Source organism: Echiichthys vipera, assembly GCF_963691815.1.
Source record: "Echiichthys vipera genome assembly, chromosome: 21".
Taxonomy (NCBI): Eukaryota; Metazoa; Chordata; class Actinopteri; order Perciformes; family Trachinidae; genus Echiichthys; species Echiichthys vipera.
In genome coordinates this window covers 15,682,565-15,710,221 of record NC_139846.1, presented here as the reverse complement: position 1 = coordinate 15,710,221, position 27,657 = coordinate 15,682,565, and the positions used below count along the sequence as shown (strand labels likewise).

The following is a 27,657-nucleotide window of genomic DNA, read 5'->3' as shown; positions in this document are numbered from 1 at the left end:
ATGTCTGTGGCACCCCCTCGCCCCGATCCGGAGAATTCACCCTGGTTCATGGAGTGCGTCAACGCCAGCAGCAGGCTTTATGCACCTGAAGGTGCCCGTGACCTTGACCCGGTAACCTGCTCCGTGCGCTGCCTGGATGAAGGGTAAGACGGGTAAAACCGTTAAGTATAGATTTGTGTGAAAATACGGAGAAAATCCACCTTATGATTAATTATTTTTATAGACTATACTATCTTAACACTGATCTGTTATCAGTGTCAGCGTATTCTGCATGAAAACAGATTTTTGTGTAATTTCCTCAGGCACTCGTGATGTAGGCCTATTTGTGCAGCTGTGATGTTATTCTGAAATATTTAGAAAGGCTAAAATAATTAAATTTCAAACACCAGGCCAGTTAAAAAATATATATGGCATGCTTTTATTTTATTTATTTTATTAGGAATTTTAAAGCACAGTGCCCTGACACAATAATCCAAGAGGATGGCACTCAAATGTATTAGTAAAAACATTCATTTCCAGAGTGGTCCTCGATGGAAACAACAAACACAACACATCCAAAAACAATGGAACCAGATATTACTCACTTGTCCCAGTGCAACTCCACACTCATGGTTCAAACTCCCTTAAAAGTGAACCATCAGCTCTCCCCTTCACTTTTGTTTCATGGCCTTTGTTTGGCTCTGGACATGGAAGTCCATCTTCTCCTGCTTTGTTTTCTTCTTATAAAAAAACAAACTCAAGAGATTATTTCCAGTAACTAAAAAGCCTCACACATAAGAATAAAATGTGTGTGACACTTTGCATACATTTTGTTGGACAGAAGTATTTTTTTGATTTTGATGTAACACATTTCCAGCAGTTAGGCGCCCTCTTATTAAAAGTGTCATACATGATAACTTGTGTGTTTAGATGAGCTGGATGTATATGTAACACTCACAGTATTTGTTGTTGAAGGTACCAGGTTGCAGCATTGACCTCAGGGGCTTGTTACTGTGGCAACCGGCAACATGGTTTGGTGGCCGGTGAGTGTTTCAACACGTCTTCCATTGAAGGGACAAAGGATGTCAGAGAAGAAAGACAAAGGTGAGACAGACTGCTGCCTCTTTCTTTTTCTTTTAGTGTCTAGCACATATCTAAACATGGCTTGTGTCTGTCAAACCCTGATGCAGAAGTGCCTTTTCGTTTCTTTTCTAGTGTCCTCTACTTGCCTATTGGAGGTGGACCGGGAAGTGTGGCACTCTACAGAACTGAAGGACCATTTCTGCACAGCGTCCGTCTGTCTACTTCTCCAGACAAAGTGAAGGCTGGGGAGACTTTTGTCCTGGAGGTTTCTGGAAATCTGGCTGGACGCCCCGACCAGCCCACAGGTCAGCTGCTACTCTATTTTATTTATTTTAAGTGCAATTCTTGGAAATGCAGCTCTTCAAGCTGCTCATATAGCTCGATTCCTGTGTTATAAATGTGTGTTTTCTCCTTTACATAGAAGGGAAAATGCCTTTCTAATAGATTCTGTTGTCTGTTTGTGACTGTGTGCATTTATTTTTGTCTGTTCTTCGTGGATTTATACAAATTACTTTGAGGTTTTACTTGAATAATATAATTAATTAAATATTTATGATTATATTACATGTATAATTAATATTAGTTATGTCCTATTATTTATTCTAACACATTATTATCACTTTTATTCCAATTGTTATAGAGTCTAGCCGTGCTCAGGTTTGCTCCAACTGTATTTGACTGAGAGACAGCATTTGTTTTGTCAGTGTTTATGTATTTATTTATTTTAAAACCTGAAGGTGCACTTATTTTACAAATAAGTTGCATACTTGCAAAAAATGTCATAGGGCACCTCGCAAAAAAAAGTGTTAATATATGTTTGGCTATAAAGAAACAATTTAACAGTTATGTTTTGTGTAAAACCAATTTTCCATTTGTTTGTTAGCAACTGCAGAGTCACTGTGATGTGGTCAAAATGATCAGCAAGGATGTGTTTATATGATATATGTTTAAAATAATTTCAATAATATAATTTTAAATACAATGATGTCAGACAAAATAAACATATAATTCTAAGATAATCATTATGTTTGAGAATGCATTTTATTTATGTAGTGCTGACCAATATTTAATTCAGGACGTGCAAAAGAATATATTTACGCAGAGAGAGAGAAAAAAAAATGATGATATTTTATTGTTGTTAACAAAATTAAAAAAAAAATCATATTTGCAGTATGCATTAGTGTGTCCATTTCCCTGTTTCCAATGAGTTTTTCTGTGATTTTCAGGGATTCTGGGTCTGGGAGGGCAGGACTTCTCTTACGTCACTGTTGAGATCCAGGGAACGACCCCTAAAGGTCAAAGTTCACGTCAGGTCAGCGTGTTGGATGATGGCTCTTTTGTCGTGTCATCCCATTGGATTTTAGAAACTCCGGGAAAATATGAACTCAGTAAGTAAGCGAGAGCAAACAAAAGTCAAATGGTGAATAATTACGTATTTAAAAATCTATATAAGTCACCCTCTATCTCTCTCATTATTTCCCTGCATTTTCTGTTTAGACATCACAGTCTCCAACCCCCTCTCCGCGCTCTCCTCCAGCCTCCATCTCTCCGTCCTGCAGCCCTTTGCACACAGCTTGGTGGTCTCTGTGCTTCATGGCCCCCTGGGTGTCCCCTCCTGCGTCCCTTCCCCAAAGACGGACCTCAACCGCGTGACTGTGGAGTCAGCGTACCTAGGCCACCCTGTCACACTGCAGGCATGCATGGGTGACGGTCTGGCAGTAGAGTTTTTTTGGTGGTTTACTCCCAAAGATAAAGTGAAAAACATGGAGGGTGTGAAGACAGCTTGCCTTCCTACCTCAGACTGTCTGAACAGCACTGTGGTAAGTAGGGCTGAGATAGTAGCACTGCTATGTGATGCAGATGCAAAATTAAATTTTTTAAACGATAACATGTATTTAATTAATAAAGTTTCCATATTGTATCTTTTTAATTATAAAGCAGGTTCAAGTGCTCTATAGATACTGTGAAAGGATCAAAACGCTCAATCCACAGAAATGCATACAGGCCGTATTCAGAATCTGTGCCTTTAAACGGTCATTCCCCGGCTGCTATGATGTTGAAGAGTCGCTAGAAGCGCAGATGTGGAAGACTCATAAACGCTGACTAATCAGAGCGAACTGGGCTCTGCAGGGAGGGGATCTTAAAGAGACAGGCGCTAAAACAGAGTGTTTCAGACAGACGGCTAATACAGGTTTATTCAGTACGAGAACAGTAATGTGTTTTAAAGCATGTCAACGTGTTCTAATAGAAAACATACAAGAAAAATACAAGTATGAAGCTGAAAATGAGCACAATATGGGACCTTTAACATTTATCAACATGGACCAAAAAAATCAAAAAGATCAAAAAGCAAAATGATGCAACTTTTGCAAATTGGTGGACTTCAATGACACAAATAGATAGCTGTTTTTACATAAAAATGTAAACTGCATTCATGTACTAATTCAATTATTTGCCTCTCTACGTCTCCTATCAGCTTCAAATATGGACGGATTACACATTTGAATATTTGAAGCCATCTGAACATGAATAAATATATGATGTAATTTATTGCATTAAATCTTTATGATTTATTTTGTGTGTGTCTGTGTGTGTGAGAGAAAAAAAATCTGTTTCAATATGTATAATATCCTGTGTTCTTACAACACAGTGAGAACCCATAAATAAGAGCTGAAAAGCAATAAAATGCAACGATAAAAACCAGCACTATATAAGAGGGTTCAAGGGTCAACGCCGAGCATGTTGAAAGTCGACAGAAGCGTCATAACCACTCAGTAACTTAAGCAACTATTTAGTGAATCATTTATTAAACTCTTTTTTTTTTAGCCTCTTCCTCCATGAAGGTAAATAATGTAGATAACCATAACTACACACAAGGAGGGAGGGGTTAGAACCACGTGCGATGGCTCATTTTGCCTGTAAGACACAGAGCCACTAATGTGCTGATTTATAGAGAGATACACCGATGGTTCATTTGCAAAGCTTATATGAACGGGAGACAGAACTCCAGTGTTCTGCAAAGACTGATCAGGTCCAAGTGAGAAATGCTGTTATATTGCTAAGGTGGCTCCAGATCCATTCGGTGCTATTTAGAATAATTTAGTTTGGATTAAACGTTATTTAGGCAAAAACAAATCTAAACTAAGTGGGGATTTGGTTCGGAAAAAATGTGTTGGTCTGTATAAAAGATGTCTCCAAAAAAAGTATTCAGGTGAAAATATTGAATCTCAATTTTCTGCACAACTCACTGTCATGTTTTTTAATCCTTTGAATTAAAAGGAAGATTTTTTAAATCTCTTCCAGAACTGGACCTTTGAAACAGAGGGAGTTCACATGGTGTCAGTGAATGCCTCCAGCGTCCATGGTTGGACACAGAAGACAATACGTGTTGTGAGTACTCTGGCTTTCATTCACTGATAATGTCATCCACATGTTTATTATTGATTACAGGTTAAGGCTGGTGATATTTTAAATGTGTCATTTTGTTAACAAATCCCATGAAAAGACAAAAATGTATTAGTGTCTCTGGATTCTTTACCACTTCCTCAGCACCAAGCCTAGGATGTCTTTGATGATCTTTAAAAATGTCTCATAAATACAGTGTGTATATAGTTTCATCCACAAAAAAAAAAAAAAAGGCTCAGTCATTTCCTAAAACAGCTGGGCACTCTAGTTTTTTAGCAAATGTCACTAAAATGGGAGCAAATGGAATATTTGTTTGGGACTATTTTCAGCTGTGGATTAATATGCAACAATTAATACACTACCACTACAAAATACCAGTACTATTAGGCCCATGTTCATTGTAATGAAGAAACAACATTCACCAAGTGCAACAATGAGGCTCACTGATGTGTGTTTTATTGTGTTTGGACAACAATAGAGCTCTACGGCACAGAACAATAAGATATATCAGTCACTTGTTAGTGGAAACAATTCATTGTTGATTTAGGCCTGTCATTGGCTTTGTTGACAATAAGAGAAATATAAAAATATGACCAGACATAACCTTTAATCTCACATTTGTGTGCATGTTATCCATGTCCAACATATGTGTGTGTGTGTGTGTGTGTGTGTGTGTGTGTGTGTGTGTGTGTGTGTGTGTGTGTGAACTTGCAGGTGGCCGTGCCTCTCGCCGTCTCTGTCCTCACACTGAGTGTCCCTGGGACCCAGCTAACCTCCGGAGAGGACTTTTCTGTGGATGTGGAGCTGTTCACCACCATGAAGCACCTACTTGTCCTCAACCTCACACTGAACGCTGAGTACGGCGGCGTTGACATGGAGGAAAATGGTGGTAAAAGCATCAATGACGATATCGACATTTCTCACAGAGAAAACGGTGATAACCACAACTGTAAAGACGGTAGCCGTGGCGACATCAGCTACGATCACAGTGTCAAACAAGACCACAATAACATCTACTGCGGCTCGGATACGCACCCTCTGCATCTCCTTTACGCCTCCAACTGCTCCGGCTGCTGTTTGCACCTCCACCTTCACTGCCGCCTCCCCGTCGCTGCAGGACGGTATAAACTCAGAGCAACTCTTCTTTCCACTTCTGACCCTTCGTCAGTGCTGCTCTCTGCTGTCCTACCTCAAGTCTTGATGGTGTATGAGCGCATATGTGTCCTGAGGCCTTCTGGGAGTTGGAAGTCAGCCGTTTCAACGCACTCAGAATTCAGCCTCAAGGTCGTCAGCACCTCCAGCCAAATGGGGTCGAGAGTGATTTGGACTTTCAGTTTGGATAATGTCACTGGGATGAGCAGGACGACTGAAGAGCGGAACATAAATGTGTCTCTTACAATAGCAGGATGTTATAAAGTCACAGTGAGGGCCTTCAACCCGACCAGCTGGGCCTCGTTCTGCACACACATCCTCGTTCAAGATCCAGTCGGAGAGTTGGTGTTGAATGTTCCCAGCGTGATTACCACACATCGGGAACACTCGGTGTTATTTAGCGTCACTGCGGGGTCAAATGTGACCGTGTCTCTGCTGGTGAATGCAACACTGCTGTACAGAAACAGCAGCTACACGCCAGGAGAGGAGGCAGCGGTGGTTTTGCTTTTCGACCACACCGGGACAGTTGCTGTTGAGCTTCGAGCTGAGAATCAAGTGTCTTCTCAGAACCAAAGTGTGATAGTGTGTGTCAAGGAGAACAGGAAGCCGTCGCCACAAATTATAGTTTATCCGACATGGCAACCGCCCACCAGTCAAAGTCCTGTTCACAACCCGGCTAACAATGGTGAGGACATCTTTTTGATTTTTAATTTAACACCCACTGAGCAGTACAAACATTTGAACATTTTTCTTCAAAGGGCGTGACTTTATTTTCTTGTGAATGTGCAATACAAGATTTTTAGATTTAATCAGTGTTGATTAAAAACAGGTACACTAAATTACCACTATAAGTAGTTGCAATTTAGTTCAAAGTACACTGAAATATGGCTTAAAATAAACTCACATTAAAGTGCACTTTTTTCTCTAAGTCTAGTTAAATATACTTCTGATGAAGAAATATCAAAGTACACTTTCATAAAGCATACTATTAGTGTAATACCAAGGACTGGAAATAAGTATACTTTCCAGAAGTACACTAAATGATCAATACAATACTATAAGTATTAATTGTATTTTAAAATTTTAATTCATTTCATCAATTTTATATAAAAAGTGTACTTTTAAAAGTACATGTATATACACTGTATAATATGCTTTACAATAAAAATATATATTTTTTATAGGTACTGAAGTAACACTTAAAGAATTTCAGAATCATTATTTCATTTTTAGTACATTGAAGTTGAACTTAATGACAACTAATGATTCATTTGAATGTACTTTCGATTAAGCACAAAAAGTAAAAGTATACTTGTAAAGACTTAAGTTGACTGAAAATCTATTCCTAATCCTACTTTTTTTTTTTTAACCTGGGATTTTCATCTTTGATTATGACAAACGTCTTTTCATAATATATATTTTTCAGCTTTTTGTTTACATGCAGCTTCAGTTGAGTGTACCTCTTGTGTTGATCTAAATGTCACACTGCTAAGCTGCTGAAGACTAAATCTAGGGAGTTCTTTTCTGGCTCATCACCATAAAGATCTTTTAGGTTGTCTTTGATGGTCCACTTTTTCTCTTTCTTGAGACAAATTGTGATATTTGCAGAACATCATTTTATAATGTTCTATAGTTATAAGTTATCTGCGGTATAATGACAATGTGATCTCTTTTTTTTGTCCTCTAACAGTGCAGATTTATGCAGCAAAGCAAGCTTATCCCACAAATACAGATATAACTTTCCTGGCTGTGGCTGAAGTACCAGAACCAGTGGAGTTCATCTGGCACTTTGGAGACTCAACATCCGACAGAACCACCTCAAGGACAGTCACCAAAAGATACCACAAACCCGGCCGGTATGAGACACGGATGGAGTATTCAAACTACTTTATAGCCTAGATGCGTCTTGGTCTTTATAGCTGTGCATAGTTTCTAGTCTTTCCAACACGTAAACTCCCTCTCTTCAATGAAGGTATGATGTAGTTGCAGTCATGTCAAATGGCCGGACCTCCCTTACCTCCAATGTGTTCCCGCTGGTCGTCCAGAGAGCAGTGAAGCTCAACAGGCTGCTCCACCCGGCTTCTGTCCTGCAGAACCAAACGGTGACGGTGAGCTGCCGGGTCAGTGTGGGGACCGACGTCACCTTCCTGTGGAGCTTTGGAGACGGATCATCCAGGATGGGACAGAGCACAGAGCAGCACGTCTTCCAGAGGTGACTTTTTTTTTTTTATCATTATTGATTTCTATATTAGCTTTTATTGTAGTCAATTTGGATTTTTCTAATAAAGCTAGACTGATTGCAGTTAAAATGTTGTGTATGTTGGCTGATGTATAGCAAAAAAAAAACATCAATACGTAAATGTCAAAAATAATGGAAAACATCGAACATATTTTTGACATTTCTGTATTGATATTTGTTTTGCTAAGAGATCACTGAGAAGATTATAAGAAAACTGGAAAAAAAACTCTCAGTCCATATCTTACTCACAATTAATTAGTAATTTAAAGGATCCTTATTGAAAATGTTTGTTTCTCTCATGTAAAAAAAGGTCCTATATATGAGGAGCTCTTTTCCAAAACGCTATAAATCCATTTTAATAGTTTTCAGGAAAATTACATTTTTTACCTTGACCCACACATTTGGTTAATATTCAATGTATCTTGTCAAAATGTTTTATGGCTCAGTCTGAACATGTTGAACGGAAGGACAAAACAAAAAACTCTCCCGCTTCAGAGCGCCGCCATGTTGGATCGCATAGAACGCTCACTGAATTCTGATTGGTCGAGAGGACGTATCGCATTTAGGCTAAAAATAGGTTTGGCGCTGGTCGCGGTTTGGAAAGGAACTGCATCTTAAGACCATTTTAAACAAGGAAATATAGCGATTTGGCATGAAACACTGATGAAGCAGTGAAAAGGTTCTGTATACAGCAAAGTGGCATGACACACTCTTTTTTTTTTAATTTGGCTTTTATCTCGTTTTGGAAAAGAGCTCTTCATATAATTATTGTATATTTTTAAACTCTCAAATATCAATAATGATATGTGTTGATCTATAGTGTTTAAATATTTGTTATGTACCAGGTTAATACTTTACAACCGTTCATTTCCTCTCCCAAATCTTAATTGAATGAACTTGATATGGGAGTTTTGTTTCAAATGAAATACATCTTTTGTTGACACCTTTCTCAGCTTGTCTTTTCATTGTTCTCCGGTTACCTAGAAGTCTTAAAATGACCAATCTTTAGCTTTGTGTATGTTTATTCTTGCCTGTTTACATTAAATGTGTGTGTTTTTATTCTCTGCAGGACGGGAGAGTTCAGAGTGGAAGTGACTGTGTCTAACCTGGTCACTTCTGCTTCTCTAAGCAGTCGCATCTTTGTTGTGGACCGACCTTGTCAACCTCCAGCAGTCAAAAACATGGGACCTCTCAAACTACAGGTACTATCACCTGTGTGAACTATGCTACAATATAGCTAAACAGATCATTACATTGCCGCCTTTACCTCTGTCACCTTCTCTCTTCAAGGTGCGAAGATATGAGGTTATCCATCTGGGGGTGACCTATGAGACAGAGGTTGACTGTGACATTTCAGGAGACCTTCACTACTCCTGGACGTTGTTTGACTCCGCAGGACGGGTTTTCCCTTTGCCTCTCGTAGCCACACACAGACAAAGCCTTGTTCTGCCCGGACATCTCCTGCACTATGACACTTACACTGCCATAGCCAGGGTAAGTAGAGGATGAAAACTGTCACGTGTTGACCCTTAAACATGAACCTGGGTTTCTTAATGTCCCACTTGTGAAACTTCAGACTTAGGTGTGTTTCAACTCCGACAGCTGTCTTTACTCTGCAGGTTCAGGTGGTCGGCAGTGTGGTGTACAGTAACTACAATGTGAGAGTGCAGGTGATACCGAGCCTTCCTGCGGTCTTCATCCAGGGCGGCACCAACATCTTCATCAACAACAGGAACAGCACCATGGTAACCCTGGACGGACAGAGGTCTTATGACCAAGACTTCCCCATGAACCCAGTGAGGTACAGAAATGCATGCATGAAACCTTTAAATGGATAGAGAGTGTTAATATTCTGGAAGTTTGACTCAAAACATGCATTCAATCTGAACACTAATTTTTTTTTCTTTTTCCACAGCTTCAGTTGGTCGTGTAAACCAGTCAGCTCCGTCGCCAGCTCCTGTTTCCACCGAGATGTCCACACTTCATGCCCCGTGCTCGTATTTCCCGCTAGTTACCTAAAGCACGACTTTGACCAGTTCCGGTTCACGCTCACCATCCGCAGCGGCGAGCGTACGGCTACGTCAGAGGCCTTCCTCACATTAACATCCAATGTGATCGGGTGAGAGGCATCAAAGAACAAATTACATTTGGAAGCGAATAGATTTTCTCGATTTACTTGTAGAGATATATTTCAGGGTGCACCTTGACACACCTCATGACTCTCGTATCTGGATGTTTCCAATCCAGGAAGGTGTCCGTTAACTGCCCTCAGTGCCAGGGAGACCAGGTGAACTGGGATCAGTCTTTCTCTGTCAGCGCCTTGTGTGAAGGCTGTGGTATTTCCCCCAAATACATCCAGTACACGTGGAGCATGTACTTGGTCAACGCATCATCCAAGCCTGTCACTGAAGGTAAAAAGAATTCACATGACATGTACTGCCATTATTTTGATATGCAAGAAAAAAAACAACTCAGGTGTCTTGTAGCTCACCTGGTAGAGCGGGCACCTCATATACCGAGTCCTCACCCAGTGGCCCGGATTGGACTCTGACTTGTGGCCCTTTGTGCATGTCACCCCCTCTCTCTCCTGCATTTCCTATCAGCTTTCTATTGTCTTGAAAAAATGCAAGCACAAAAAGCCGCGCGCAAAAAAATCTCACCCTCATTTTCTTCTGTTCTATTCTAGTCCCGTTTTGTTACACAGTGGATCTCAGTGCTCCGTCCGCCATCATGGAGGGTCCTCCCACTTCCCCGCAGACTCCTGGGACTTCAGACGCATCACAGCACACCCACACTGTCACCCACACCTCTTCTCCTGTGTCTCTGATTGAGAATTCCTCCGAAGTCACAACCAAATATCTGAATGTGATCGACAGCGGACAATTATCAAAGACTAACAGAAAGAAGTCAACTGCAGCTGGTGTGTAATTAAATGTGACGACATAATTCCGCGTCCTGAAATAGAAAATAACACCGTGTCACTAAACGCGACCTCCCTCTTTTTCCCCGTCTCACACAGGTTTGGATATCTCCTCTCGAGCCAACTTAAGAACAGCAGGATCAGGTAGAAAAAAAGAATCACACTGCAGAAAAGGGAATATGTAACCTTTACCATGCTCACAATCTAAAAAGAAGCATTTAAGACATGGACATCAATGAGGACAATCAACAAGAAGTAATAATGCACATGGTAGTTACAGTAAAGTGGATAGTTTATGAATAATTGAACAGCTTTTCCCTCTTTATGTCCAGGAGAGGAGCCCTTTTATCACACTCTGGGGGAGTTTGACCTTCCAAAGCCTTTGTACTCCTCCACTGAATACCCGCCACCTGCCCTTGACAACAGCGGCGTCCTGTATTCAGACCTCTTTGGCCAGAGTGATGTTCTTAGTGAATTTCCATTTGAGTCTGACTCCTCTGCTGACTGGGATTTTTCTCTCCCTGTACTGGAGAGCGGTGACTTGGGAGTGGGACTAGGTGAGACAGAGCTGTGCAGAATTCTTTCCTGGTCTGGTACTTACACACAATCAGTCAATATCAAACAATTATATCATTTGGTCTTTGAAAGATAAAAATATAAAAATTGTAAAAATATATAAAAAATACATTTTATTAAATAATATATTAAAAAAAAGATTAGACCTTCACTCAGGCTGGAGCTGGGTGGACCTATGCTGGGTATTACGTGATGTTAACAAACTACCAGTGGTGATAGGTACATTTACTCAAGTAGCCTTTAGTAATGACCTAATTTGCAGATTCAGATTAATAATTCAAAACAAAATCAACAGATAAGATATGTGATGAAATGGAGATAAGATGGAACTTTATTGATCCCTCTGTGGATGAAATGAACAAGCTACGGAATTTTTTGAATGTCTATATTTTAATGCTTATACTTTAATTGTAGCTACTGTAATTAACAGTACAGTACCAACAGTAACACCTCCCGGCAGTAGACCAGGAGCCTCATTAGCATTTATTTAATTTGTAGTTGTGTGTCCAATATTCACTCTTTTAACTTATTAAGGGAACTATCTGTCTCTCTCCGTTTTGATGCTATTAGCATAACGCAGGTTTACCAGAGCTTCTATGTGAAAGCGGCTGTCTGCTGTGTCTAGACACGATGCCAATGAAAGCGGTGAGGCTGAACCAAAACAGTAAAGTTTCGGGCTGTAAAACTAGAATGGACTAAAAGATATTAGTGGTGAATTTGTAAAGAATACCGTTTTCTAACCTGCTACTAACCCAGAGCAAATTATGAGGAGAAATATTAAAACAACCAACAACGGAATTTCTTTTGTCGGATGATAGCTAACACATAGTACCTCCTTTTATATGTAAGGATTCCCAGTGTGTAACTATGTTGTACATCAAAACTGACCCTATGACAGACTCAGATTATGACGTTCCCCTGATGAGCACAGAAGAAGGAGACCCAGGGATGTCACCAGGAAGACCCACAGGTATAGTAGCATTCATGTCTGTGTTCATTAATCACTGTGGGAGGTTGTGTGTTAATCCCATGCATATTCCCAGGTGTGGATGGTGAGAGCTTCAGTCCAGGGGAGGATTCAGCGTTTGAGCCTGCGTTACATGAAGACCAGGGCAATAATCTGGTAGATTCCCGGCCATCTGTTGTGGTCCAGGAGCCAGTCTTGCTCGATTTACCTCGACACCCGCTAGACAGAGAGCTTTTTGAGGCCTACACTCACACAGGTACGTTATTCAGGGAACTCTCAGATACACATTTGCTCTCTATATCCACCTGCCTCAGCCTTCAGTCATCTTTCTCTCTCTTCCCAGGCATTTCCTCCTCGTTGCTCAGCTTCAGACCGTTCAGCCTGAGACCTGGGAGCATATACATGTTGGAGGTTGTTGCCAGTAAGTGTTAAAAAGGACACTTTAGCTCTTATCAGCTATGAAACCTTGATATGAGCTACAGATTCTGCACAGTCCAATATAAATCCTATATCAGTCCAGGTGAGGAAGGATTTTGAACTAGAACTAGAGAGTCCTCCCTGTTGTTGGATACAGTTGTCTTCCGTTATTCTTTAGAGATGGGCCAGAGGCCTCTTTCTGAACACATAAGCATCTAAATAAAAAGTCATAGTTGAGGCTAAATATTAATTTCATGTGATAACAGCAGCAAGGGGAAATGCAGTCATCTTGATTTTCCTCACCCCTGTGCTGTTACAGTTGTATCTACTAAAAGGGCAAAATCTAATAATTGTATTCTAATTGTTGTAACTTTTTCATTAAATACATTATTTAAAGTTTTTCTAATTGTTGTCATTGTCATGAAATGGTGACGCATAATTGATGCCATGCGGTTTTCTAGATTAGGGATTGTCATTAAAATAATAATGACAACATAAGTCTAATGTCATCATTTATATTGATGAAAACTGAAGCGATGATCATTTCTGCTAATGTGTTACTTTTTTTTTAAACTCAGAATCTCAAGAGCGTCTTCTCGGCCGGACTCAGCTATTCCTAAAAACCAAGTCCGCTCCAAAAGGCATGATGTGCCAGGTGCAACCAGTCAAAGGAATGGAGTTGTATACACACTTTAGCATCTTTTGCACTTCAGGGAAAGAGGTATCTTGCAAACACACACACACACACACACGCAAACACATAGTGTAGCAGATGGGTGTTATTTAGGGTCCTTTGCATATTAGCCATGATGGTGTAAAAGTGGAGGGTGTTTATCCTTGTACACATGTATTTTTAGTCTAAAAGGTAGATTTTGTCACTCATAGTAGTGTTGTGAATGCTAAAAGAGGAAAGTACACGCTCTTTAAATGTCTTTACACAGATGTAAAGACATTTATCATCGTTCTTGGCTACCTCTCAGTTTTTGAATTATATCTCTTTCTTAACAACCTCATACATGGTCATTTTCCCAGTTAATGTTCTTGTAAATAGTAAATCTTCATATTTCAATAACATACACAGAAACAAGCACCCTGACAAATGACAAACGTATCTACCTTTTCACTCCAGCTATGATTTCTTTACACTGTTCTCTGCATGTCAGCCGTCACCACGTTTGTGTGTGTTTGTCTGTGTGTGTGCCAAAGGACTTACTGTATGAGTACAGTGTCAGTGTAGGAGACAGACCCCCCAGGATGCTCTATCAGGGCCGAGACTTCCAGTACTACTTCAGCCTTCCTTCTGGGGACGCCGATGATGGCTATAAAGGTAAACTCGAACACACAGACACACCGATTTAGAACTTGTGCACAAGGATGCGTGTTAATGACAACTTACTGCAGAGATTTCCTTTTCATTCTTTGAGTGATTGATCTTTGTGCTTGTAGTAACTGTTCACACAAAGATCAGAAGCAGCCTCTATGGGACGGCCACCAAACCCTGTCCTGTCACCGTCCGAGTCCAACCAAGCTTCTCCAGAGACACGTCTTCTTCCTCCCATCTTGATCCTGATCTGGAGCTGTAAGAATCACTGTGTCATCACAACACAGCTGCATTATGGTTGTTTATGTTGCAGGGATTTGTTAGAGGTGTACTCTGTATGCTGCACTACAGTGCAAGGTACAATAGGTCTTGCAGGACAATTGCAGTAGCATACTTTTAGTGCCAGAAAGCTGTTTACAACAGACACTTTAGATTTTGAGAAGACTGAATAGAAAACAATTGTAGCTAATATATTATTAATGGCTAATAAGATATTTATCAATGCTTAATAATAATGCTTAGGTCAACTTTTGTGTTGCCATCATGGCTGGAGTTTGACATTTTTACAAGGTACTGTCTTACTATTTATGCAGTATATATATATATATAGTCTGTTGTGTACATTGTTTACATAAACCCTGTTAAATCTGCTGCTATTAATCACACCACTGTCACTTTGCTATGCTAGTGTACCTGGGATCCATTATGTCTTCTATACTGTATTTATTTCTGTTGCTGCAATGACCGGATTTCCCTGCTGGGGATCAAGAAAGGTGTATTTAATCTTATTTGAGCTTATGTTATGTGCTATTAAAATCTCTTTCTCTTTAGTTCAGAGTCAGGTCTGAGAAATCTGTCAGCTCTGGTGAGACTTGGAAACAGTGTGGAGATTCGTAACTACGTCAGTCTCCTCTCCGGCATCCTGAACAGACTCAGCCTGGACTCCGAGGCCAACACACACGCCCAGAGGCGCACACGCAATGTGCTCATTTTCACAGTGTGTGAGCTAGAGAGCGGTGAACAGGTACACACACAGACATACAGTATATTAAAGCTCATTATTAACAGAACCATATTTTTGATTTCAACAAATCTACCTTCTACACTCTGTTGTTGTTTCTCATTCAAACAGTCAGATTTCAGCAAACATTTCCACCTTTGACAGCATTTTAATAACATGATTTAATCCTAGGCATCAATGGTGGACAACGTCTGCATTCTTGAAAACCTTTTACAAGTTACAAGTCAGGTACGTGAAAGGCATTCTCCTGTCATGGACTTTCACTGATAAAGAGACACTGACAGATGCATGCTGAAAGACAAAAATGTTTCTCATACAACACTCTGTCCTGTTTAGGTCACATTAGCCAGTGCTAAACGAGTGACGCTTCACGTTCAGGTCATCTCAGAGCAGTTTCTCGAGGCTGTTGCGCCGGTCCGGTTCTATCTGGAGCAGAAGACGCTCAACACTTTGGTGGCCCTGCTCTCATACAGCCTGCAAGCTGCTGTCACTGGTAATGCCTTTACACCAGAAATGTCCACCAGTGCTGACATTACACAAGCATTGCACTCAGAACCACATGAGGAAAAACAGGACATTAAACGAGGATTATCGATTACAAGAAAGCAGGCGGTGCAGCTCATAGCTGATATCCTGCAGACTGCTTCAGACCTGATGCTGGTGAGAGAAACAAACATTTTCTTGTGTATGTGCTCTATGTGTATGTGTATGTGTGTGTGTGTGTGTGTGTGTGTGTGTGTGTGTGTACTCATAACCTCACATGCTTTCACATTTATACTGCCATTTATCCCTCTACTGTCAATTCTTGTCTTTTCAGAAGTACATCTTGATCCACAAGGTTGCGGAGCACAGACTCAGCACTGGACTTATCGCCTTATACACCGCATACCAAAACCAAACCTCCACAGCCATCAGCAGTGGCTCAACCACCTTCTACATGCCTGCCTCCCTGATCCAGCCTCTGTTTGCTCATCGCAGTAGAGAGACTGAAAGCAGACTGCATCAACCATGTGTTCTCAGCCTGCTGACTGAGCTCACCCACAGCCCTTACATCTGGACCCACTATCCTGGAAGGGTCAGTCCGGCTTGATATGATGACACTTAGCGGTTAAACATAAAAGTATTGCTCTCATTTTCTATTGCTTCTGCCTGTTTCCAGCTGAGTGGACCAGTCGTTGACCTGAGTCTGTACAAGTGCAGCACGAGGAGAAAGATCCCGGTCCGCTCCCTCACGCAACCAGTCAACATCGAGCTGCAACAACCACTGAAAAATGTACGTCACTGTTTCTTTAGTGTCTAGTAGAGCACATTGTTAAGTGAGAGTAATCACATCACATCACTTCTGCAGAAGAGCTCTGTGCGTGAATATGTCCTCCTGCGCAGCCGGGTCAACTACCACAGCTTCAACATTACCCAGGAGCACTTGCAGGAGGCCATCCAGCTGAGTGTGGTGTTCACGCCGCCGCTCAGAAAGGCATTTCCCATCATGCTGCTCTTCAGGTAGACTGGGCTGCTGTTTTATAGCCATTATCGTTTGAGAGTTAACAACACATTTGAATGAGTTTTTAACTGAAGGCCAAACCAAGAGTCTCTGTTGTGGCAGGATGTTTGAGAGGCCGACTCCCAGCATGCATCATCTGCACAGGATTCACCGCTGGGAGAGCAACACCACACGCTTTACTCTGCCCACATCCTACCTCAGTGGTAAGAAATGTCTTGGTTCCATCCATCATTTCTTAGCTCTGTTCCCTTTCCTTCTCCCTCCTTCTCTTTGCATCAGTTAATTTACTTGTCATTTTATAAAGTATCAAATTAATCACCCATTTAAACTCAACGTGCCTTTTCTGAACATAGTTTTTATACAGAATGTGTTGCTGAAGTAATTAAGTGCAATTATATCCAAAGCTCCAATGCTAACAATCCAAATCTGACAACATGGTGAATGTGTTTTGGTTGTATTGGAGAGTATCAGAGTATTATACAGTAAAGATTACTAATAATAAATGATGGAGATTATTTATTCTTTTTGTTACATGTCTCTTCCCTCCGGCTGTTTCCATCTGTTTAAAGAGAAAATCTATCAAACTCATGTTCAAATTCAGCACTTGTACAATTAATTGAAATTCAAGTTATACCTGCCATTACAGGACTGTGGCAAGTATACAGTGTGGACCAATTCCACATGTATCACATCATTTTAGCCCATAAGCTAATTTGCAATGCTGTCCCTAGATGGGCCGTACAAAACAATACAAAACACAAACACTGATATAGTCTGCATCTCTTTGTTTTTTATTGATTTTAATGTGAAACACTTTGTAACATCTGCTTTGAAAAGTGCTATATCAGTGAATGTATTATTACTTATTATAATAGAACCTCACATCAGTTAATAACTGACTAACAATAAGGAATCAGAATAAACAAAATATTAAAAGCCTATTTTATGATCAATCAGTGTCGAAGAATACAACTAAACAATTTCTCACTGGGATTGATAAAGCACTCCATCCATCCATCCATCCATCCATCCATCCACATGATATTTACTTGTTTTGAACTTTCTTCTGTTCTTACGGCTGTTGTTGGAAAAAAAATTCTAGCTGCAGGGGTTGGTCACCTGGGCCTGCTGAATGCTGACTTTGGGAAAACACCCAGACACAAGCACCTGAGTGAACAGGTCAGCTACAGTCTCACAGTGGACACAAGCCTGTGTTTGTCCTGGGACAGCCACCAGGGGGCCTGGACACACCACGGCTGCAAGACACGGCAAAAAGACTCAACCACTGCAGTCAACTGCAGGTGAGACATGGATGATGTGTGTGTGAGGGAGAAAAAAACACATGAAAATAAAGTACATATTTATGTCGCACATGAATAATCACCTCTTGCTTCTTGTTGTTTGCTGTTTCAGCTGTCACCACTTGAGGCCACTGACTGTGGTGCAACAGCAGATCCAGAGCAGCCATGACACAACGGATCTGGGCCCGTTTCTAAGGTGACCTCATTCTCCTTAGACTTGGATAATGTGTTTAGCTGGAGAAAACAAAATCTCTGTAACTTAAACTGCAGCAGTAATTCGGAGTACATGGGTCAGCACAACACATATAGAATAATAATCATATGGAGATAAGAATGGAAATGTAAACAGAGAGAAAAGCTTCTTTCATTACTTTTTATTATTATTATTTGGATTATCTGCTGCTCTGAACTGACTGAAAAGCCTCACATTCTGTCATCTCTGTCTCTCTCTGTCGCCTCAGTGTGTCCACTGATCTTACAGTGCTGGGCGTGCTGCTGCTATGTGTATGCCTGTACATCCCGGGGCTCGTGGCGTGTAAGAGAGCCGACGTTGTCTCTGAGGCGAATCAGAGAGTCCACTACCTTTCTGACAACTCTCCGTGTGACCCGTACCTCTATGCTGTTACAATCCACACTGGTCTCTGCTCTGCAGCCTGTATGAGTGCAAAGGTATGGTTGTTATTTTTGTTTCTTTTAAACCAGCGGCATTTGTCACATTGCTTTCCACTGCACATACGAGTCGAAACTTGATGACTCATCTTGAAACTGACATGTGGTTCTCAAATAACTGATCATGATAAGTCGTGACTGTGATGCTTTTCATTTGGATATTGTTGTCTTTATCAAAATGGATTCTTTCACATCTCTTTGATACCAGGACATTCTTGTAGAGACCGCTGTGTTGAATGTTCGCCTCCCTTCATGAAACAGTTGTAATTTCTGCTATATGGCTCTTTAATGCATGGATAGATTTAAAGAATAATGTAGTGCTACTATAAGAGTAAACGCATCACATCTTTTAGGATGTGTGTCACCTGTATTCTCTCGCTCCAGCTTCTCTATCCTGCTCTTGCTGTTCCTCAGCTCCACCGTTTGTTCGATGGCCATGTCTCTCAGCTCCTTCAGCTCAGCCCAGATGTCAGGGGTGATGTTGATCTGGCTGCTGCTCTGGTCATGGGCTGCTTTGACACACTGTATCTCAAACTGACCTTCTTTCTTCCCTTTCCCCCCCTCTGTCTCAGTGATATCGCTCCTTGTCTCCCCTCCACTCTCGCTCTGAGGCCACATCCTTTGTAGACAAAGCAGCAACACGAGAAAAACTGCAGCACTCCTCATTCTGAAATATCACCTGCTTAACCGCAAGATGCAGTCTGACACGTCTCACTCAGTTCCCGTCTTTATACGCACGTAAAACAGGTCACTGAAGAGGCATAGGAGAATTAAACAGGTGTTATAAATTTAAATATACCTCCAAACATCCTGGACTGCTATTAAAGTAAACAACATGTGGTTTAGAGTTTTTTGTAATAAATTATTTCTTAACTGTTGACAAGTCAAATGTCAGTGTTTAATCTTTTGTGTCTGTGTGTTTGTTTCACAGATTTTGATTCACTAAGCTAACCTTATAAAAGCCCTTTAAGTCCAATACTAATGTGCCTGAGAAACGGCCTTTACATGTTTACCAGGTTTACATGGTGCTGCATGGAGAAGATGGGTTCTCACAGACAAGAGAACTACAAGTCCCAGGATGCACTCTGTTCAGGAGGAACTCTCAAGACACCTTCATATTCAGGTAAAATCCAAATACTTCCAGATATTACCTTGAACAAGACAAGAAATAAAGTTAATCGTTGAGTTTTCTATATAAATACAAATCAAATCAATACACAGAATGCTACACTTTTACCACCAGTGGCTTTAGGCTTGGTTTGTTTATTTATAATCTCTTACTTCAATGTATTTCTCTGACGCTACAGTGCAGCAGACAGCCTGGGCCCACTGTGGGGGGTTCACGTCTGGCATGACAACTCTGGACCCTCTCCGCACTGGTATATCAAACAAGTAGATTTATGTGAGGTAAGATCCATCTGTCCGGTGTTTGTGAATGTTTTTTTATGTGCATGGACTTTCTATTTGACTATCAAGATGGTTGGTTTGTCTCCTTTTAATGCAGGTGAGCAGGGGGCATGTGAAGGGACGTGCTTGGCTCTTTGTCGGCCAGTGCTGGTTGACTGTGAACAAAGGTGATGGCCGTGTGGAGAGAATGCTGCGAGTTTGCACTCATGGAATAGGTTTTGCCAAGGTAGAGCACTCACACACACACACACACACACACACACACACACACACACACATACACACACACACACATGAACAAAAAACGTCTTTTATCATCTGTTCTCCCATGTGACCCTCGGTCTCCACCTGTATGCTTGCAGATGTTGCGTCTCAAGCTATCTCACTACTTCGCCGACTTCCACATCTGGATGTCGGTGTACAGCTGCCCCTGCCCTAACTCGTTCACACACACTCAAAGACTTGGCGTGAGCCTGCTGCTTCTGTTGGGATATGCGTGTGTTAACACAGTGATCATATTACAAATGGATGATCGGGTAGGTTAATAAAACCTTCAGAGTTTGAGATCTGGTGCACGAGAGATCCAAAACATTACCCATAACGCTGCTGCTCCTGATCCCTTGTTTGCAGTTGCCGTTCGAGTTTGGAATTATCGATGTATCAGCTGTTTGCGTGACGACAGGAGTATTAAGTGTGGTGGCAGCATTGCCTGCAGCAGCAATTATATCATTCCTGTTTCGACTGCGTGAGGTTAAGCTGGCCCGGTCAGGAGTCCAACACGCAGAGAGCAGAAATGCTGAAAAGGACCTTTTTGAAGGTGATGTTTATACTTTCACTAAATAGAGATATATTAAGTTCAACATATACTTCTCCTCTTTCTTAGGAATGTTTTTTATACCTACAGTATGACATAAATTACAATTTGCCCATTTAGATTTAGTTTTTTTTGTTATCCTCTCTTTTTTGTGAATTGACTCTTGCATTTTCCTCTTCTCTCTTCGCCACCCTTTTTATATCTCCTTATATCATTGCTGTTTTTTTTCCTCCCCACAGATGCCCTCTCGGTGAATGGCAGCATATTCGAGCCCCATCTCTCTTGGAACGGTCTTCAGCGGTGGGTGCAGGAAGCCTGGAGGACGAAATACCAGGTCGCACTCGCTCCTTTCCCTTTCTCTGTGTCTTTATTCTCACAACATTTTCCATCCCTATCTGAACATTTTCCTTGTATTTGTAGGGCACTGACCTGCTGTCACTGTCCTCCGCCATTCTGGAAAAAAAACAAACAGATAAAACAGCACCTGAAATCCAAACAGATGTGGTCATAAAACAGGAGGACGCTCTAGCATTTGAGGACAACCTGGGACCAATTCTTCAAAATTTGTTGCTGATAACTGAGGGGAACAATGATGACAAAGCACCTCCGGGAAAAGAGTTTGATCTTTTAAGTGAAAGCAGCCCGTTTCATGGGACCCAGAGAAGTCGTTGGTCCGGTATGAGCTGTCAAGCTGTTCTGAAGGAGAAACATCCTCAAGGGGAGTGTACAACGTACGGCAGCTTTGAGGAAGACAAGGCAGCGAGGACTGGTCACAGCAGTTCTTACCTTGTCATTGACAGGATGAAAGGAAGAAGATTCAGACCACTATCTCAGAGGTGTCACTATCTGGCCTGGACACTGTGTCTGCTGCTGTCCCTCTCCTGTCTGGTGCTCTCCGCAGTGCTGGGAACGAGGTAGTACATGTGTGATGGCATTAAATGAATGATTTTGGACATGTATGAACAGTTAAGTGTGAAGCCAGTGGTGTGGATTATGCTTCACTGACCTGTTTGAAACATGATTTATATCCTGTGTTATGATTGAATGTCTCATAGTCAAAATGATGTATATGTGTGTTTTCATGTGTCAGGTTCAGCAGCAGCAAGGTTCTGCTATGGATACAGTCTCTCTTCTTCTCCCTGGTGTCTTGCATCTTCCTCATCCAGCCAGCTGTGGTAAACGAATACCAGCCTTTTGTAAACTTTTTGTCCCATTTAAAAAAACATACAATTCAGAATCCTAAATTATAATTACCTTAAGAAATATATGCAATTTGGGCGACAGGTGGCACAGTGGTTAGAGCAGTTGCCCCATGTAAAGAGGCTGAAGGACCTTGAGGCCCTTTGCTCCATGTCTCCCCCTCTCTCTCTCACCCCATTTCCTGTCTGTCCTATCTAACATAAGCTAGAAAAACACATAAAAAATCATCTTTAAAAAAAAAAAGTATATATATATGTATATGCAATTTACTAAACTACCCTTAACTCTTTTCACTGTTATACATTAAAACATGTTCTTATTTCCCCCCCCAGGTAATTACATTGGCAGTGACTGTCTCCTTTTGGTACAGGAAGAGAGCGGACTTGCATACTTTCTCCAGTATAGGAGCGTTTGAGATAGAGACCTCAGAACTTCAGAGCCACAGTGGTGCTGAGCAACCGGCAGGGCAGCTTGTGACATCTGCCTTCCCTCAGGAAAGATTCTCATGCCTGGATAAGGTAGGGGCCAGACGCTATTTAATTGCATTGTGTTCTCATGTATTCTCTTTTATTAAAACACAAGTAAATTATGTCTAATTGACAGCTGCTTGGAGCTCGTCAGCGAGCCCGCTACCTTCGTCTTGTGCGCCCGCCAACTCCAGCAGAGCTGAGGAAAACCCGTAGGAAGAAAAGAAGAGAGACTCTTATACATACTACTCTCAGGTGTGTGTCTGTGCGTGTGCGTGTGTGTGTGTGCGTGTGTGTGTGTGTGTGTGTGTGTGTGTGTGTGTGTGTATGTGTATTGTGTGTGTGTGTGTGTGTGTGTGTGTGTGTGTGTGTGTGTGTGTGTGTGTGTGTGTGTGTGTGATTATAATTATCTCCTCCTTTTGTCATCCAGGGATTTGTCTGTCTGTGGTTCCATGTTATTCCTGATGATGTATATCAGTTACGGCAGCTCGTTTACTGACCATTACCACCTCAATAAAGCTGTTGGAAAACAGTTCATGAGGTAACATGTACAAACACATGCTTTATTTCTCTCTTTGTCCCCATTTCTCTCTGAAACACTCCAAAATCACATTTTATCTTCCAACAGGGGCCGTGATAATGCATTTATGTCCATACACAAGCATGAAGACTGGTGGAAATGGGCACAGACCAGTCTTCTTAATTTACTGTACAAGAATGCGTCTGCTGCAACTGAGGTGAGCTACCAAAGTTTGTTAAATGCAACAAAACAGATTTATCCAACCCAGTGCCATTCAGTGAAAGTATGAAAAGAATTTACCTTGAGCATGTATGCAAGTCTCTTTAACAATGGCCTGGTTCTGCAAGGAATACAAAAGCCTAAGTAAGTAAGTATGTGTATGCAAGTCTCTGTAACCCACTGAGAGGAATTTCCCTGAGAAGGAAAGCTCTTATTTCATATTTCATCATTTAAAAAACCAAACAAGCATTTTCACCAACAGTCGCACATCTTGATTGGAGAGCCAATCCTGTGGAAGACTGAGGTGTCCAGCTCATATCAGGGCCAGGTGAGTAACAAAATCACACGCATGATCTTTTAGTAACTGAAAAAATAATTGATTGGTTTAAATGTTGAAGAGGAAACACTGATGATTTTGCACACTAAACAAAACAAAGACTGGTAATAGATTCCCATAATAACTTAATTTAAATACTCTGTTAATAACATCATCTAAATTTAAGAAAAAAACAGGCGCGTCTTTCTCAAATGATCGGTCAAATGGTTTTCTGAGTAAAAACGTCAATATTCTGCTGTGCTTTACACTACCTCCACCTATAGAGAGCGCTGTTGCACCAATATGGGCCCAGGCCGCATATATGCTGTACTGTAGTAGTCTAGTGATTCATTTGAGCAACTGTCAAGGTTTAAATTGTGTTACTTTGAGATACGAATGATTGATTAAAGTTACCATCTTGTCAAAGAAACTAAGAGTGTTACATTTAATTCATGTTACTGTTCTGACTGCCTGTACTGTCTATGACTGCGCAGGTCTCTAGTGGGACTCTAATGCCAGAACGTCTTCAGTCATTCTTATCTTGGAGCAGAAGATCCACTCACCCACACTACGATGTCTTAGTTCCTATGGTGACACCTCCAGGGACATGTGGTCACCTGGGCTTAGGCCACACGAAGTGAGAAGCAGACACACACACACACACACACACACACACACGGTTGAAAGGATTATTTAAGTTTTATTTGTTTTGTTTTTTCTACCAAATGTGATCTCTGCTGAAAGGATTTCCTTCGGTAACAACTCTAATGCCTGTGATATTGTCACCACTCTTCTGCAGATCTGACGCTGCGTCCAAACTGCAGTTTCTCCATTCAGCTGACTGGCTGGGCCGGCAGACAGTGTTCGTGAAGGTTCACTTCACCTTGTTCAGCCCTGCACCCAACTTGTTCACCAGTGTGGCCATGCTCATTGAGCAGAGTCCCACTGGTGTCCTGCTGCCCTCTGCCAAAGTCCAGTCAGTAAGGGTGTATCACACTCCCACTGTGTGGGACTATGTAGTTATGGTGTGCCAGGTAAAATGCTAAATTAACTTTTATTTGTAAAAAAAAATAATGAAAAAATCGTCTTCAACGCCATCATAAATCCACAGCTGAAGAAACAAAATCTACAGACAATAATCTACACAACCAAATGCTAAAGATTTAGTTAGTTTTTGAAATGAAAATCAAAGTGTTTGACTCAATAACACCAACAAACACTGTACATTTTGATCACAACATCATGAGATCTTAGGTCTGTTTTTGTCAGAAGTCTTAAAATGCCTTGTGTTTCTTTTCCTCCCCTCCAGCTCCTCTTCCTTCTCTTGTTTCTGCTTCAACTCTGGGATCAAGTGTACGCGATAGGGCAGCAAGGGCTGATGGGATACTGGAGGACACCCTCTAACTGGCTGGAAGTGAGTCTACCACATATGCATCGACACACAGGCGAACATATTAATACCAACATAATTAGATGACGTGCATGCTCACAGCTTGAAGATACAACAGACACATGGAAACATGAACAGGCATGTACACACACTCTGCCACACACACACACACACACACACACACACACACACACACACACACACACACACACACACACACACACACACACACACACACACACACACACACACCAGTGCAAACAGGATCACAATGACCTACCTGAAAGGGTAAAGTAACCTGTAGCTCTTAAACTAACATACCTGTGAAGTTTGAAGGTCGAAGCATACAGTATGGTTTTAACTGCTGTTACTGCTGTAATAATACACTGTCTTTCTCTCTGTGTTTTGCAGTTTGGTTTGCTGACAGTATCTTTAGTGTACTATGTTTATTACATCTATCACTCCAGTTTTATCTTGGAGGTTGTGGAGCTGCTGCAGAGACACAACTACAGAGGGCATGCTGATGTCAGCCACCTGGCTACCTGGGAACAAGTGAGAGAAAGAAAGAACGAGACGGGGAAAATAAATGTTTAATGTTGAGGAAACAGCTCACTGCCTCAACTTTAAAGAGATAATTATGAAAATGAACTACTTTACTGAACATAATTAAAACGTTACGTTTAATATTATATTGTAGGTAAATACTGAAGGAAAGCTCAACTTTGAGGTCGAGAAGTCCTCTGTCTATGGTTTGGGTTTCATTGACAGGGTTTAAGATGGGTTTTTTGTGTGTGTGTGCAGTATATTCGTACCCTGCGTGGCGTAACGCTCTTCCTCCTCACCATGAAGTGTCTGAATGTGTTGAGGGTGAACAGGACCTTGGCCACCTCTGCTACACTCCTCACCCGCTCACTCTCCAGCCTTTTCTGGCCAACGGTAAATACATTGTGCAGCAATACCACCAGTTAGAAGAAGGTCCACATTCTAAGCACTACCTGTTTAAATATCAGTTAGAATATTATTTAACAGGTAGTTCACCTGTAAAGTTTCAAATAATGTATTTAATCAGAAATAGTGCCGTTTGTAGGGAAATATAATACAGCCATCTATGTGGTATTCCACGTTTTGCTCTCATGTGTGCTATGGTGTGAAAGTCTTGATGCAATGATAAAGTGTTGCCTCTGCTTGATTGTCATTAGCTTTATTAACATACTGCACTCATGTCGTGTTGGACTCGAAAAATAACTGGAAATTGAGAGCAAGCAGAAACGTAACAAACGGTCTCTTTCTACCGTCCTAGCTTTCAGGCCTTATCCTGATGGGGGCGCTGTGCTGTGTGGGGAATCTCCTGTTCGTACAACGCTCCTGGGCCTTCAGATCACTTTCCAGCTCCCTTCAGTCCCTGCTCTGTCACTTTTGGGGTCACAGGGCCGTCAAGGGCCTCCTCTTCTCCGGGCGCGATTACATTTACGGTGGAGTTCTCTATCTGTCCTCGGTGGTGTGGACAGCAGTGGTACATACACTATAGTATAGACTAAATGGCTAAGAGATTGACTTCTTTGCTCAACTTCTTCTCAGTGGAAGAAAGAGATCAGTCTCTATTGCTTTCAACTGCCATGTGTCTTTCTTGCAGGTGATAAGTGTGGTGTTCTCATTGGTCAGACACGCCAAAAGATCTCAAAGCCGGGGGAATGTCATCACCTTAGCAGAATTAGCCGGCTACATCAGACGTAGGATTTCTGAGTTCACTGGGCAGCGCGGACAAGCATGGATTGAAAATCATACGGAAGGGAAGGTGAGGAAAAAGCAGCTCGGCCCATAAAGTTACACTAAAACTTTGATTCTTTATTTTTTTTAAATAAAGTTGATGTGTATCATTTGAAATATATATAATTGTCAAATAACCTCAGTGTGTACATCTGAGAATATTGGTCGGGATTATTATCTCATGTTCCGGACAATACTTGTGTGGGCATTTCTTAAAATTCAGACCACATTTCCCATAAATCCTGTTGCCTCCTGTCATACCTGCTCAAATGTAGATTACACCACCTAATTATATTTGTAAAGATGACGATAGCTCTGTTTGTTTTTTCAGACTTATTACTTTGAGGAGTTTGAAAGCTTAGTAGATGAACTATTGTTCAGACTCAATGCACTTTCAAACACTCTGCCCCCCCAAGCCCATCGCTACAGGGAGGAGGACAGCCCTGTCATCTCACCCATACACGAGCCCTCCAACATGGACGCACAGGTGGGACACACAATTTATTTATTTATCTATTTATTTAGAATAAAAGCTCTTCTGTTTGAACACTGTTTGTGTTACAGGACTTGGAAAGGAGACAGATAACAGAAGAGACAATTGTGAATGATGGAGAAATGCTACCTACATCTCACCTGCTCAGGTAATAACAGTCGACTATCTCTACTTGGGCTATTATATGGAAAATTCTAAAGCAAAAATTGTAATATCCTTAATTACAAATTGATACGAATCCCCATGTTTTTACTGCATGCCACTATAATACCAGGTCCAAGCTTGAACTGGACATACTGCAGTTCCAGCAGCAGAGAGGACACAAGGAAGACCATTTACTCTCAGACATTGTTATGGCACTGGATAATTCACAACAACCTGGAAGAAGACCTGAAGAAAATCCAACAGACCCAGGGCTTCAGACTTATTTAAAGGCACCAAACTACCCTGCCCACCCAAAGTCTGCATCACTCATCGGGGTTCGGACAGAAGATGTTCTGGAGAGGCAGGTGG

General features: G+C 41.3%; 1 protein-coding gene across 1 annotated transcript; it reads left to right on the top strand.

The window, feature by feature from the left end:
* Nucleotides 1-27,296, top strand: pkd1l1 (polycystin 1 like 1, transient receptor potential channel interacting; the record flags this gene model as incomplete). The annotated part of the gene is made up of 54 exons (XM_083936396.1): nt 1-143; nt 955-1,083; nt 1,195-1,367; nt 2,289-2,450; nt 2,560-2,882; nt 5,236-6,304; nt 7,310-7,475; nt 7,592-7,831; nt 8,928-9,060; nt 9,149-9,352; nt 9,478-9,659; nt 9,774-9,977; nt 10,106-10,269; nt 10,545-10,778; nt 10,878-10,922; nt 11,111-11,335; nt 12,253-12,324; nt 12,398-12,577; nt 12,665-12,742; nt 13,317-13,459; nt 13,945-14,065; nt 14,185-14,317; nt 14,891-15,083; nt 15,252-15,308; nt 15,417-15,740; nt 15,898-16,155; nt 16,240-16,353; nt 16,429-16,580; nt 16,684-16,784; nt 17,684-17,882; nt 17,995-18,078; nt 18,344-18,551; nt 19,568-19,674; nt 19,859-19,958; nt 20,056-20,184; nt 20,321-20,494; nt 20,589-20,775; nt 21,012-21,106; nt 21,193-21,686; nt 21,863-21,947; nt 22,305-22,490; nt 22,576-22,694; nt 22,870-22,980; nt 23,068-23,176; nt 23,441-23,506; nt 23,989-24,131; nt 24,294-24,528; nt 24,804-24,908; nt 25,296-25,436; nt 25,686-25,820; nt 26,185-26,397; nt 26,518-26,679; nt 26,983-27,138; nt 27,216-27,296. 54 exons carry the CDS (start codon nt 1-3, stop codon nt 27,294-27,296), a joined length of 9,546 nt encoding a protein of 3,181 aa, XP_083792522.1.
* Nucleotides 27,297-27,657: the final 361 nt, after the last annotated feature.